The 15408-nt window shown below is 45.3% G+C and overlaps 1 protein-coding gene across 1 annotated transcript in view; it reads right to left on the reverse strand.

The window, feature by feature from the left end:
* The window catches only part of LOC121863526, a 116914-nt gene extending 103551 nt beyond the window's left edge, over positions 1–13363 (reverse strand). The window contains exon 1 of the mRNA XM_042362213.1: positions 13199–13363. Coding sequence (XP_042218147.1) covers positions 13199–13363 — 165 coding nt within the window. The remainder of the gene's footprint in view (positions 1–13198) is intronic.
* Positions 13364–15408: the final 2045 nt, after the last annotated feature.

The following is a 15408-nucleotide window of genomic DNA, read 5'->3' on the forward strand; positions in this document are numbered from 1 at the left end:
AAAAATACGACAGACATACCCTACGTGTGTTAGTTATCAGCCATATAAAGTAATGCCTAAAGACTGGTAGCCATATGACAGACAGACGAATAACTACCTGTATCTTTGACCTCTCTCCCTCCACTGGCTACCTGCCCTTGATGCGTCACTTCCGGCCGCCATCTTTTTCCGTAGTGGCTCCTTTACCAAAATTTACCTCCGGATATTTCCCTCTAAATATTGCTTGATGACCTCTGACCTCTAGCGCCCTCCAAGGTTACTCTTATCTGGTCATTTACTCTCTGGTAATCAACAGGTATGCGTGACCAACAATGGAACGTAATCAAAATGGTTTACTAATTTCCTTAATGACCTCTGACCTCTCGGTATTTACTCTCCATTGGTTCATGTCAACGGTTCATGCGTCGTTACTTCCGGGTCTTCACCCAACCTGCCCCCCTCCCTTGGTATTGTCGCTCGTGTGCCCTGCCCGGGTTGGTACGTGACAATGGTTACCACGACTAAATTACTGCATCGCTAAGCCACTCTGTAATTGACGTTCAGAACTCCTTTGTGATGAGTTTTGTGCTAGTTTTCCTGTGTGTGTGTGTGTGTGTGTGTGTGTGTGTGTGTGTGTGTGTGTGTGTGTGTTTTACCTCAATTTCAGTAAAGTATTATTTTGGTTACACTGTTTCTTGACATACTTCTAGTTGAAAATATGTTTTGATAAATTTGAGAAAGTGTGTCAAACAAACGAGCAATATAGTCTTCAACATAAATAATACCAGAGATATATCATCAGTGTTCACCATCTGTGATCATTAAACCAGGTGGCTCACATCCTGTCTGTCCGTCCGTCCGTCCGTCTTTACTTCCGATCTCTCTGTAAGGTGAAATATACACACACACACACACACACACACACACACATAATCGAGACCTCCACCTGGTAGTGTAGCTCCTCCACCTGGGGTTAACTTAGACTAACCTAACCTAACCTAACCTAACCTAACCTAACCTAACCTCAAGAATACACAGATAGGTGGGATACGTAGTGAATAGATAGAAATTGATAGATGGATAGATAATAGATATATAGAGTGGACATTGAATAGACAAATAGATAATGGGTAGGCATGTAGTGGATACTGGATATGGATTATGGATAGGTAGACGTACACAGAGATAGATGGGTGGACGATCAAACGAATAGCTGGACATACAAACAGATAGATAGATAGATAGATAGATAGATAGATAGATAAACTGACTGACATCAAAATAAACAACTTTAGAGTTAAGTAAATATATCCTGCAGAAATAAATAGGATAGAGAGAGAGAGAGAGCGAGAGAGTGTGTGTGTGTGTGTGTGTGTAGTGCAGGGTGTCAAGATGGGATAGTGACAACAACAGTGGGTGTGGCAAACGAAGGGAAGGTGATGGTGGTGGTGGTTGGTTGCTGGGTGATGGTGGTGGTGGCAGTGATGGGAGGGGTAGAGGGTAGTAGATGGAGGAAGCGGACTGGATTGAGGGGAGGGGAGGGGAGGGGCGGATGTCCTCCCCGTGACACATTAATCACCATGAAGAGGGAAGAGAGAAGGGAGGCAGGAGGGAGGGAGAGACGGAGGGAGGGGGAAGGAGAGAGAGAGAGGGGGTGGGAGAGGGGAGGGAGAGGGTTGGAGGGAGGCAGGAGAGGGGAAGAGGGGATGGAGGGAGGCAGGAGGGGAGGGGAGAGAGGAAGAGGGGGTGGAGGGAGGCAGGAGGAAGGAGAGAGGGAAGAGGGGAGGAGGCAGGGGAGAGAGGGAAGAGGATGGAGGGAGGGAGGAGGAAGGGAGAGAGGGAAGAGGGATGGAGGAGTAGGAGGAAGGGGAGAGAGGGAAGAGGGATGGAGGGAAGGATGGGGAGGCAGGAGGAAGGGAGAGAGGGAAGAGGGGTGGAGGGAGGCAGGAGGAAGGGAGAGAGGGAAGAGGGATGGAGGCATATTTCAGTTTAACAAATTTATTGGCAAAGCTTGGAGTACAGTTTGCCTATTGTGAGTAATTCATTCAGGTCTTGACACTGAGGGTGGTATCACTTCTCACTGCCACGCAGGACAGAGGTTCATACACAAAGAAATACATCATATTCATTAACAGTATGTATAGGTCAGATTCATGTGGGTTGATGTCACTATTCACTGCCATGCAGGACAGTGGTTCATGTACATAGGACGTCATATTCTAATTGAAGACCAATCAGTGTGGGCTAGCAAATTTGGGATAAACAGCAAGAAAGTCCTCAAGCACCCCTGATTCAATGTAATAATTACAAAGTTCATGATACAATCAGCCAGGTGGCCTCAAGTCTTTGACACTGTCACATTCATTAATATAGTGTTCAGGTGTATGCTTTAAATGTTTATCACAAAGTTTATATGCTGAGTGTTTCGGTATGGGTACAGCGTTACATAAATGCCAGATATGTCTGTATCCTAGCCTAATTCTGGCCACAACTATATCACATTGTCTAGTTCTGTCCTTATGCTGGCCATACCGGTATCTCTTGTCACAAAATTTGTCATATTTACTAATGCTACAACTGCCAGGTCTCTCTGCATTTCTCAGTTCTTTTAGATCAGAGTTCATGATTCTGACTTGAATGTTTTTAAGTACAGCATTGGACAGGCCAAGGTCACGGTCAACATTTTTTCTCTTACATGCCTCATTGGCCAGTCTATCAGCACAGTCATGATACTCAATTCCAACATGGGACGAAATCCACACAAATTCGATACGAGAGTTGTTCTCAATGGCAGTTATCCCATTTCTTTTAATATCACATACAACTTTAGACACAGAACCTGACGGGCTGTTCGTTGATTTCAAAGCACTTTTGAGAGTCACAAAATATCACCCCACCTCCATTTTCTTTAAGGTAGTCTGTAGCTAAGTAGATTCCAGTTAGGGAGGCAGACAGGGAAGAGGGATGGAGGGAGGCAGGAGGGAGGGAAAGAGGGATGGAGGGAGGCAGGAGGGAGGGATGGAGGGAGGCAGGGGGATGGCCGTCACACATCCACGGTACTTTCCCAGCCACCTTACGGACACGTGAACACAACCAATCGTCATCGTACTCGAGAAATGACTAAATTTACGGTGATATAAGAGAGTTTTCTTTCTGGCAGTGACCTGAACTGTATCCCAAGAGAGCAAGAGCGACCCCCTGAGTGAGTTAGAGCAGGAGGGTGACCTGAGATCCTGTACTAAGACCATGGCAGGAGGGGGTCTTAGTTCACCTGTTTTATTCCTACCGAACCCTATTGTTCTCCCCACGTCTCCCCCAGCAACAAACATCAGCCCCCAGCACAAACATCAGCCCCCCCCCCCAGTAACAGGCCTTGCCCCTTTCCCCAGCGTCACAACATACCATGCCCTCAAATGCCCTCAGGTCGGGTGTAGGTTGAGACCGGTAGTGGTGAACTTGTGACTTCCTGACCCCCAGTAAATACAGCTTCCTGCCCTATCATTATCTGTTTGGTATTTGTAACACTACCTAGCCCCCGCAGCGCTCTCGTCTCGTAAACTATATACACTGTGTGTGTGTGTGTGTGTGTGTGTGTGTAACGATCCATAGTTGTATTAAATGACTAACAAAAAAAAAATAGAAAAAATAAATAAATAAAAAAATTCCACGAAAGAGAACTTCAAAATCAACCAGAAATCCAGAGGTAACGAAAGACAGCTGAAGAAAATGTCAAGAGGAAAATGAGGAAAGACGAAGAAATGAAGACAAAGGGAAGATAATGAAAGGTTTATCTCCGTAAATCTATGTAAAAAAAAAAATATCTTCTCTTACACATGACTTTTGCACTGTGTTGTCAAGGGCAGATGAGGAGGATATTGTTGTAAGGTTAGGTTAGGTAAAGGTTAGGTTAGGTTAGGTTAGGGTTAGGTTAGGTAAAGGTTAGGTTAGGTTAGGTAAAGGTTAGGTTACGTTAGGTTAGGTTAGGTTAGGTTAGGTAAAGGTTAGGTTAGGTAAAGGTTAGGTTAGGTTAGGTTAGGTAAAGGTTACGTTACGTTAGGTTAGGTAAAGGTTAGGTTAGGTAAAGGTAAGGTTAGGTAATGGTATGGTTAGGTTAGGTATTCATCCTGACCAAAAGCGACCGTAGTGGACCATAGGAGTGCAGGTGGCCCAAGTTAGCATTGCAAATTAAGTCTGTTGGTGGCCAGTCGAGCGGAACCTGTGTGGTGGCTAGGCAGGTGCACGCACGCACGCACGCACGCACGCGCACGCACACACACACACACACACACACACACACACACACACACACACACACACACACACACACTTAGTAGAGGAATTTGACGTAGCAAAACGCCTGGACAAACTAAAATTAAAACGCTCTACCACCCCCATTGACTTACCAATGAAACTATTCAAGGAGTTCTCCCCGGAGCTTGCTAAACCCCTCTGCTCCATCATCAATGCTTCTCTCAGTCAAGCCAGATGCCCAGCTGACTGGAAGACTTCTTATGTATCACCAGTGCCCAAGTCAACCAGCCCACAATCCTTAAATCAGCTACGACCTATTGCAATCACCCCAATACCCAGCCTAATCTGTGAAAGTTTTGTGTTTGACTGGGCTTATGCTGATATTGCAGGAGTCGTAGACCCTCAGCAATTTGGCAACATGAAAACTTCCTCCACCACTCACTGTCTTGTCAGCTTTCTCGATTACATATACCGCCATCTCGAGAAACGAAAAACGTCTGTAGCTGTCGCCTTCATTGATTTCACTAAAGCGTTCGACCTAGTCGACCACAATATAATCATAAACAAAGCTATTGACCTCGGGCTTCGGAGAAGTCTCATACCATGGCTTACAGACTTCCTCAGTGACCGACGCCAAGCTGTACGCTTCCGAGGGGCTGTCTCCACCTTTCAGTCACTCACCTGTGGCGTCCCCCAAGGCACCAAGATGGGACCACTCTGCTTCCTTATGCTCATCAATGATGCCCTAAGAGAAACCCCTGCTCGCTGGAAATATGTCGACGACTCCACCATTGGGATCAGCGTCAACAATTCTGCTCCCAACTATACCGCCCTTCAGGATTTATTGACCAGTCTCCAAAACTGGGCCACCAACAACCATGTCACCATCAACCATACCAAGACCATGGTTATGCACATCAACCTCTCCTCCGACATTGTCCCACCTCCTTCCATTACCCTAGGTCCGAACACACTCCAGGTTGTAGATTCCACGAAGCTCCTCGGCGTCACCATAGACAACAAACTAAATTGGAAACCACACGTCAGTGAAGTTGTCAAATCCTCCAGTTTCCGTCTCCACCTCCTCCGCCGACTCAAGTCCCTCGGAGTTCCCGCACACGAGCTCCTCAGTGTATACACAACATTCATACTTCCCAAGCTCACCTATGCCTCCCCCACCTGGTCTTCCTCCCTAAATGCCACACAACGTAAACACCTAGAAAAAGTGCAAAAGAGGGCATGCAAGATTATTCTCTCCCCTTCCTACTCCACATATCAAGAAGCGCTCAACACACTGACCCTTTCGACTCTCACTGACCATCACCACGGCCTCATCTGCAAATTTGGTAAGAAGCTTCTACACCATCCCCGACACCGGCCCCTACTACCACCTGAGATCCCCTGTCCGAGAATTGCTGTTCGACACCACAACCGCATCCAGCCCATACGTGCACGAACTGATCGCTATAAGAACAGCCCAGTCCCAACCATTGTAAAAATTATCAATAACATGTAATAAATCAGTGTATTCACTCCCAGTAAACACTGCTCCCTACACTGTCACTATGTTGAAATGAACTGTAGTTTGAGCTGATCCCCATCTAAGTTACTATATGTCTTATTTGTGTCACTTATGTCACTTGTATATTATTTGTAATTCGTAACCCATTCCCCCAAATATGTAACTGTATATTTTCAGCCTTCTGGCTGCCAAGCTCTTCAATAAACCGTTAATTATTACATATTATATACACACACACACACACACACACACACACACACACACACACACACACACACACGCACGCACGCACGCACGCGTAGCAGAAAAATAAAACCCCAAGAGATTAAAAAGTCGCTGCCATTAGCAACAGAAAAATAAATAGATAACGAAGAGAAGTGCAGAGATAAGAGGATAAAATATAAGAAAGCTTAAGATTACAACTAGACACAAGAATAAAAAAGCAACACAGAAGAAGAATGAAGATAATATGTCAAAACAACAAAGGAAATGAATCTACGAGTGTGAGGAAGGAGGGACTGAGGGGAAAAAATAAACACACGCTATAAATAAAACGAACAATACTGGTGAGGAGGATAGGTGAGGTAAGGAGGTGAGGTGAGGCAAGGCAGGAGGGAGAGACAACAATGATGGTATTCAGTAGGAGTCAAGTGGCTGGTGGTGGGTGGTGGGTGGTGGTGGTTGGTGATGGTGGTGGTGGTGATGGTGGGGGTAGTGGTGGTGGGTGGTGATGGTGGGGGGTAGTGGTGGTGGTGGGTGGTGGTGGTGGGTGGTGGTGGTGGTGGCGGTGGTAGTGATGGAGGTGAGGCAACACTAACTGTAGAAATTCATTTATATTTTTTTTTTATTTAGACAACTTCGTGTATTATTGTGTGTGTTATGCTGGGGTCTTCTTAGCCTTCTTCTTTAGTCTTCTTTTTCGTCTTCTTTCTTTTCACTCCTACATCTTCGTCGTCGTCATCATCTTCTCCCCTTCTTCGTCGTCTTCGTCATCACCTTCCTATCAAGATCCAACCTAACCAGCAACCACCAAAATTCCGGGAGGTATACATGAATGAACCCAATTATGACTGGTAATCATTAAGAATCTGGATCTAAATGCTAATGGTTAGGTTAGGTTGAGGTCTGTTAGGCGTGACGACTGGCAGGACTCTGGTGCCCATTTAACCCGACACCAACCTTGGGTCACTCACCACCTCGTTATACTGCCGAAGGAGGACAAGGCAACTACTGTATCGGGGTGCAGTTCTAACGCTAATCTTGCCTCGAGCTTTGAGTAGCAGCTGAGGTTACAAGCGTTCTCACAATCATCTTCTGTAAGGTTTAGTGATTCAGAAACGTGTGCTTCAGTGAGTTAATGGCGTTCTCACAAGTCTTACACGGCCTTCAGTGAGTCAGTTAGATACGCCCTTCAGTGAGTCGATTAGATACGCCCTTCAGTGAGTCGATTAGATACGCCATTCAGTGAGTCAGTTAGATACGCCCTTCAGTGAGTCAGTGGCGTCACATGTCCAGGACCTTCAGGGAGTCAGTTGTCAGTTGAGTCCTTCTGCGAGTCATTGCGCTCTCTCCTCTCCCGTAGCTTAGGAGTCAGTCAGCTTCAGATTTCAGAGGAAAATATTAATGCAAGAACCTGTGTGAATCCTCCTGACGCAGGTTAACACCCCCCCCCCCTCAGGAGCCCTCCACGTCCCAGCGAGCTTTATACACCCGGTGAACGTCCTCCACAACACACACACACACACACACATTTAATCTGGCTGTAAGGAAGAAGTCAGCATTCCTCACGAAGCACTGGGGCATGACACACTGATCGGCTGACTGAACCACAGTTATGGATTAAAGTGAACCAGTACTCCCGATAAGGTTTTAGGGCTACACAGCTGAGGAGGATGGCTACACCACAGCTATAGGGGGAAGGCTCAGCTACAGCTATGAGTCAAATATATAAAAGAAAGCTCAACGCCACAGCTATAAATCAAAGTTATGATAGAAGGTTGAACCACTACTATGAAGCAGAACAAAGGAGAGGGGTGAACCACAGCTAGGGGGGTGGGGGGGGGGACTAAACCACAACAAGAGAGACAGCTAAACCACAGCTATGGAGAAGAGTGAACCACAGTTATTAAGAAGAAGTAAGGAGGACACTGGAGACAGCTCATGTACCGTTCAAGGTTCCGCAACATAATGCTCCATCATGCACACGATGGTCGCGCTCATATACTGTATAGACTATGGTGGTGTTGGTCTGTACCCTTTACCTGGTGTTAATTATTGGGCCTTCTCCTGGGACCTCACTGAATCTTACGCGCGTTAGAAAATAAATAAATAATGTTACAAAGGTTAGGTTAGGTTAGCGTAAATTAGGTTAGGTTAGGTTAGGTGAGTGTGGTAGCAAAGGAAACACAAGCGGAGGTTGGGAATTTTTTTCTCTCGACACACTCCTATATTATACTACAGGTAGATGGTGGGCGAGTCTTCGTCCGACGTAGCTTCCATAAGTGTATCATTATAAAGCGGAGAAAAGGCGAGCGAACTTTCGTCTGGCGTAGCTTTCCTTAGTGTGCTAAGGGAGGAAGAGTGTAGGGTGAACGCTCGTTTGGCTTAGTTTCCATAAGCAAGTCATTGCTGGTTGGAGAAAAGGCAGGTGAACGTTTGTCTGGCGTAACTTCGTAATGCTTATCATAGCGGGGTGGAGGAGAGAAACGCCAGGCACTGTTGAGTGTTCGTGTTGGCACTGTTTTTATGGTCAGTGAGTACCCCCCCCCCTCTTCCCTACTCGCTAAATCATGCTAAATATTTACACTAATGAAGGATTCCACCGCCCTGCCCAACACTCAGTAACTCTGGCTTTTCTTACACAATACATCAATCCGTCCCTCACCACCAACTAGGTTAACAGGCTGACTATTGGCAAACAATACGAAAAGGTAAACGTGGAGTTGTGGTGTACGAGGACCTCACGTGTCAACTATGAGTCACAAGCTCCTGTTGTGTTGACGGTCTTAACATGTGTCTTAAGACCAGGACGAGAAGGTTTGGTTGTACAATCGCGTGTACACTTTGTATTCATTTCCGACCCATTACCCAATTGGCGAGGGTCGAGGGGAGGGAACACTGGGGGAGAATGGGGGCGGGGGGAAGAATAGGGGCGGGGGGAAGAATAGGGGCGGGGGGAAGAGAGACGGGGAGGATGGGAGGGAAGAACAACGATCGGTGAGAAAGAGAGGGTTAACAAGACTTGAAGGAAGAGGTTGGGAGAGGGAACAATGATGGAAGGAGGGAATGAGAGAGGGAGGAAGAGGCACGCGACCACCATCAGTGTGAGTTAGTCGCCAGATAACCACGCCCCTTCGCCTCTCAACAATAATCCCACACCAGAGTTGACAATCCAGCCTTTTGTTGCTACCATACCGCCAAGGGGAGATATAAGACCTCGCCATTTAAACCATGGTCGTTCTTTCAACCAAGCGACGACTCCTAGGTTTATCTGGCACCACGGGTCGTTTCTTTCCCCTGATAAAAGCGCGTAGACATTATGACAAAGGAAGCGGATAACTTGATAACACATCTCCACCCTAAAACGATTTTGTTAATTTGGTCCGGATCTCTCTAAGTCCTGAAATTGTTATCCGGACAGCTTGGTGGCAAACCTATCTACGGGAACAAACGACTCACCCTACGGCCCTGGCAGGAGGCTCATATTATATCCTAAGGAGGCGCTGAGCATTTGAAGACGAGGTCTTCACTCAAGCATAAAGGTTGTTTGTGCTCTCCCTCCACCAATATGTTTTGTTAGCCTTAAAAAAAAGTTATTCCTAGTCCTTCAAGACATTCTGTACATGCAGGTTGTTTTGTCAGGTACGAAACAAGGTTATTAAGTCTCTCTCAGTGGGTGTTAGTTGATACATCTCGCACCTTAAAAAATAAAAAATAAAAACTTGTTTTACCTTGTACCGCCATTGAACACATGAACACATTTTTAGTGTGAACTGCACACTGGATACCCAGTTAGGGTCGCATGCGGCACCCACGTTATCACTGACAATCTGGCCCTGGTGGTGGTCGACTAACCTTCTACGGCGGCGGCGGCGGGGTATCATCAAACACAGCAGCTTGCGTGTCCAACAATAACCTTAGGACGCGAGAGCTAGGCTTATAATTTTCATTCGTCCAATGTCGTCACTATATTTTCTCCATGGTCAAGACGCACTTCCTCGTAACATACAACACGAGGCTGCCATACAGTTTAGGTACAGTACAGTAACTAAAACAACTATCTGTGCAGGTGGGGGTCGATATGCTCCGAAATTTTACGTGTGACTAGTGACAGCCTTCATATACCAAAATTTATCGTCCATGGTCTCCTATTGTTCCCCACAAAGTATGCAGAGATAGTTATTTTAGCTACTGTACATATCGACAATGGCGTAATTAAAGAGATATATTACAAAATGTTGGTGATGATTTCGTCCATAATATAGTAACACAAGACAATACATTATAACCAAGTAATATACCCCAAAAAGAAACACAATATAGCCAAATAGTAAACAGATTATACGAAATTAAACACAATATAACCAAATGGTGTACCTACAACATACTGAACAGACAAACATCACCAGTAACTGTCTTCACCAATGTTTACACCCAAACCTGTAGATGTACTAATGTTTATGACTGATTTATTAAACCCCAGACATAATAAACCTAACCTAACCTAACCAAGTCCAGTAACTAGTAATACCAGATACAACTAGGACCTCCTCCCCCTCCCCCCCCGGACATACTACATTCCGCCCTGAGTAGAATGAAGTGTGTTGACTAGTAATGATCCTCGTGGTGACAAGCCCTGGACCCGCCACAGCTGACCGTCACTCCACACCCTTGCTAACTGATCTGTTTATGTTATGCCTCGTGTGTGTGTGTGTGTGTGTGTGTGTGTGTGTGCTTGTGTGTGTGTGTGTGTGCTCGTGTGTGTGTGTGTGTGTGTGTGTGTGTGCTCGGGTGTGTGTGTGTGTGTGTGCTCGGGTGTGTGTGACAACCCTTCACTCCCGCTAACCTTTCTTTTATTTTCCCTCTTCTTTTTTACCCTTTTCTTCATTCCCTATCCCCCTTCCATTACTTCTACTTACCCTTCCCACTACAACTTTTCCCTCACACCCTTCCCTCTTTTCCTTCCTCTTACACTTCTTGACACTCCCTCTCCCCTCTTCTTTTTACCCTCCTGCCCCACCCCCTTCCACCCCTCAAAGACCCAGCCTGATTCACTCTCCACCGACCTACTCTCTCGACTCGCCCGGGTGACTTATCTTTCCCCCCATCACTTTTATCTGCCACTTCCCACGGTCTACATTCGGTCTACATTCTCCACGGCAACCGGTAAACAGTATCACATTCCAACACCCCGATAATATAGTGATTTTTTTTTATATCAATAAACTCACCCAATTATTGAAGTCTTTTCGAGGAACGTGATAATTGATTCACTTGCCGGATAATTTGTAGATTAGGCACCCCGGCTTATTTCATCTGAAGATAAATTACCCTAACGTTATCTATGGGTTAGGTTAGCATTAGGGTAGTTAATCTTCAGGTAAAAATAAGCTGGGGTAGTTAATCTTCAGGTAAAAATAAGCTGGGGTAGTTAATCTTCAGGTAAAAATAAGCTGGGGTAGTTAATCTTCAGGTAAAAATAAGCTGGGGTAGTTAATCTTCAGGTAAAAATAAGCTGGGGTAGTTAATCTTCAGGTAAAAATAAGCTGGGGTGCCTAATCTTAAGTGTGCGGACATCACGGACATCACGAAGGAAAGGCAATGTGACTTACTCTGTCTCAAGTGTCAAATATGATCGATACATGCCTGGGAAAAAATGTGAAAACACCTTGTAAAACCTGAACTCAAATTCTCAAAGATTTCTGCCGTGAATTTTTCTTTTACTTGGAATACGAAGACAACATATTATTGGCTGACAGAAATTACAGCATAAAAATAACGATTAAAATAGAATAAAAACCATAGAGGCCATTTTACTTTCTATCTTCCCTTTCCATCTTTAGGAGACAACAGCCTGAAGATTATTTGTGAATCTGGGTCCAGGGTATGGATACTCAGAGGTCCAGGGTATGGATACTTTAGAGGTCCAGGGTATGGATACTCAGAGGTTTGGAATAACGTTAATATCTAGTAAAATTATCCCGCAGCGAATGGTTGTGAGGTACAGCCATTCTGCAGCCTCGGTAATGTTCGTACCATAATTTTTCCCTCCATTTACGAGGTAGGGAATACATGATAAAGGGAAACTAAATATGCATATCTTTGGCAGAGGGGAAGTCACGGGGATTAGATTAGACAATGGCATCCGTCTAATTTTCTCTCATTATATATTAAAAAACAAAACATTCACGAACTACTAGATAACAGTGATCTTATCTATAACTCCATCACTCTGAATTAACATGATACATTCCATAACATTCCTTGAAAGTTTTTAATCATTACACAAAACACGACAACCTTATGCCTAGGCCCCAATGAATCCTGACAAAGGTTCACTAACTAATCCTTCCACCACGAGATGGCAGCACATCCCGCCAGCGTCGCCATGGTAACCCGAGCAACCGTCTCCGGGCATCACAGTTTACCTCCCAAGAAACGTCATCAAGACCGTGAGCACTGCACTTCTCGGGGGATTTGTGGTAGGAAGGTAGAAGCGAGCCTTTAATGTAATCCAACTGCCGTCCTTTTTATGGTGTGATAAATCAACCATCACCAATATGATAAACTAGTCCCTCAATTAATAGTCTTGATCACCTCACCAAGACGAGTCCTCTGGCTCATAGGACTCGTCTAATCTTACACCGTCAGTAAGAGGAATCCATTGATTAAGTCTTGAGTTACATGGGACCTGACTGTACCACCACGAAAATGAAGTCTCCAGTTAACAGAATTGACTACTGGCTCACTCACTTACTCTATCCCTTCCAGCCAATCTTTAATACAGTTCTAAAAGTAAAAATAAATATCCTTTCCACTTCTTCGACCTCCTCTCGTGTATCAGCCTCCAGGTGACGGGAGAGTGAGTGAGGGCGGAGGAACATCAGTTATCTCACGTGACTAGGCCGCCAACCTTGGCTTTGCCTCCGCCCGTTACTTAATACCTGCCCCTCGCCCACCTCCCCAACTGTCCTCGTAAATGTGTTCAACCTCTTTATTTGAGAACAATAAATCAACAAATTGACAGGTAAATAAATAATATATAACTCCTCTGAGCATTAATCCATATACATTATATATCTTGTTGGTTGGTGTATTGAAGAAAAAACAACAGGACATGTGGACACCCTCAGTGGGCGAGGCTTGGCTTAACTGCTGGGAAAGGGGTGACACAGAAACTGGAGAAGATTGATTTTCGTGCAAATATTTGAGACTCTCACTACTTACCAATAGGTTGTAGATAATCATGGTGCCGTTGTTGTGGGTGTTGGAACGTGGTTGTTCTGCCCGTAGTCGCCACTGTTCACAGCCCTGTAGTCGCCAGTCTAGCCCTTTGAGGCCAATATAGCCAGTAGCAGCCAGCTTAGCAATGTAGCTGCCGCTGTCCACCATCAGTAAACCGCAACTGCAGGCAGTAGTCTGCCACGTAACTTGTGGGGCAGCGTTTCAGAAGCCCGGCCACCGACACGTCCACAGTTAGGGGCAGCAGATGGAGGACGGGTGTGTTCTAGACACCGCATGAGATAATCTGAGCCACAATCAAGCAAAAGCAACTTCTGGGGCCTTTGTAGCCCAGTAGCTTCCACTGTAGGCCTCGATAAACCCCAACAGGAGGCAGGATACGTCACACCACAGCCCACACGAAAGCACGAGGTGTGTCTTGGACGACTCTTGTGATAATAATCTGAGCTGCACCTCAGCTCGCTGGGGCCCCGGGTCTTGCACTTCTGGCATGAATACCTCTCATCATCATCACCATCCACTAAATCCCGCCGCTAGCCAACCACCACCACCATTACAGACAGACACCACCACCACCAGGTGACGCAGCTCAATCCTTTCAATTATTCCTTTTGTGGCGTCACACAGATGTATGCGTCTTAATCAACCCTCCACTCAGTGACAACATAAGGTATTTCACTCTAGATAAGGGTCATAATTTTAGACCACCTCTCCATGATGTAAAAATATCGACAAACACACACGCACACCTTTACTCAAATACCCTAAAAGTGTTTCGCACTAGTGAGGGCTTCATGTTGGCTGAGTTACCGAAAACAACACATTTCTGTTATTCAAACACTGTAAATAGGGACTGTTATACCTGACTGCCCCAGGAGCCCTTAATCTGGATGATCATCGACCAGATCATCACCTCCAGTTAACAGTTTTAAACTACCTGAAGACTGTCTTATTGACTGGTTAAAGGGATTCCCTGACATAACTACTAAAGAGTTGTGTCTCAGTGACAGTCTTCACACTACATCACATTAAGGTGTACAAAGGTGTTCGTCAGGATTAATGAACACGTTGTTACTGTATATAGTATTTAAATATTGTGTTCAACTCTATACAAGCGATCATGTACACAGGTGTTCATGTATTATACACCGAGGGCAATGTACTAAAGTAAGGGATTAATGGCGCCACATACACACACACGTCACTGTATGCCCACAGTGGCTAGATATGCACCAACAAACACAAGGTGCATTACACTGGGGGGATTGTCCCTCACACCCACTCTTCTCCGCTGATTCACATTAATAAATGTTATTATATTTTACTTATATTCACAAGTATTGAAAAAAAAATATATTTGTACAAACAATTTATATACCGTATGATGGTACGAGTGTAGGAGAAATACGTAATGCAGACACGGGCGGGTCTGTCGGAAGGAAATTGCGAGTGTCGGCGAGGTTCCAGCCAAGTAAACAATGGGTGTGTGAGCGCTCAGCTGACGACAAGCAGTACAGCGACCTCTCGCAGCCTACACACCAAGGGTCTCAAAGGTCTGTGATTTTTTTCATAACACAGGATGGGAGAACACGTTTAGTTATGACAGTTGATTCAGTTCAAGGCCATTTTATCAGCCAGCGTTATGCCGTAGCTATAGTGAGCTAGTTTCAAACATTTCTAGTTTATTGATGAGGGAGAAAATTGGAAGCACAGTTATGAACCTTTAAGAAAGTGCACTGAGTAACACCAGCGATATATACTGTCTGACATTGACTGTTCCTATCACGTACTGTTGCTCTATAGGGGGCAGCACACTTTAACAGACGAGTTTCCTGAGGCGTAAAGGAATAGTTTTATGAGTCACTGTGTGTGTGTGTGTGTACTTTACATGACTAATCCCCGACGTAATGGAGTACAACAATAAGGCACTCTTGAAGACATGTCAACACCATCATCACGCGAACCTTACCAGTACACTGAAACACACGTACACTGATGCTCTCTGTGTACAGTATACCGGTACGTGGACTTAAGTATTACACCAATACACTGATACACAACATACGTATAATGAACCAGTGTGTGTATACCTGAACATTACACATCGGGAGTGCTACACCAGGTCACTGAATCACAAATACATAAGGTCGACTCAATCACAAACACTCAGTATTGGTCACTATCCGTCCCGCCGC

Source organism: Homarus americanus, unplaced genomic scaffold (assembly GCF_018991925.1).
Source record: "Homarus americanus isolate GMGI-L3 unplaced genomic scaffold, GMGI_Hamer_2.0 scaffold40248, whole genome shotgun sequence".
In the NCBI taxonomy this organism is placed as follows: domain Eukaryota; kingdom Metazoa; phylum Arthropoda; class Malacostraca; order Decapoda; family Nephropidae; genus Homarus; species Homarus americanus.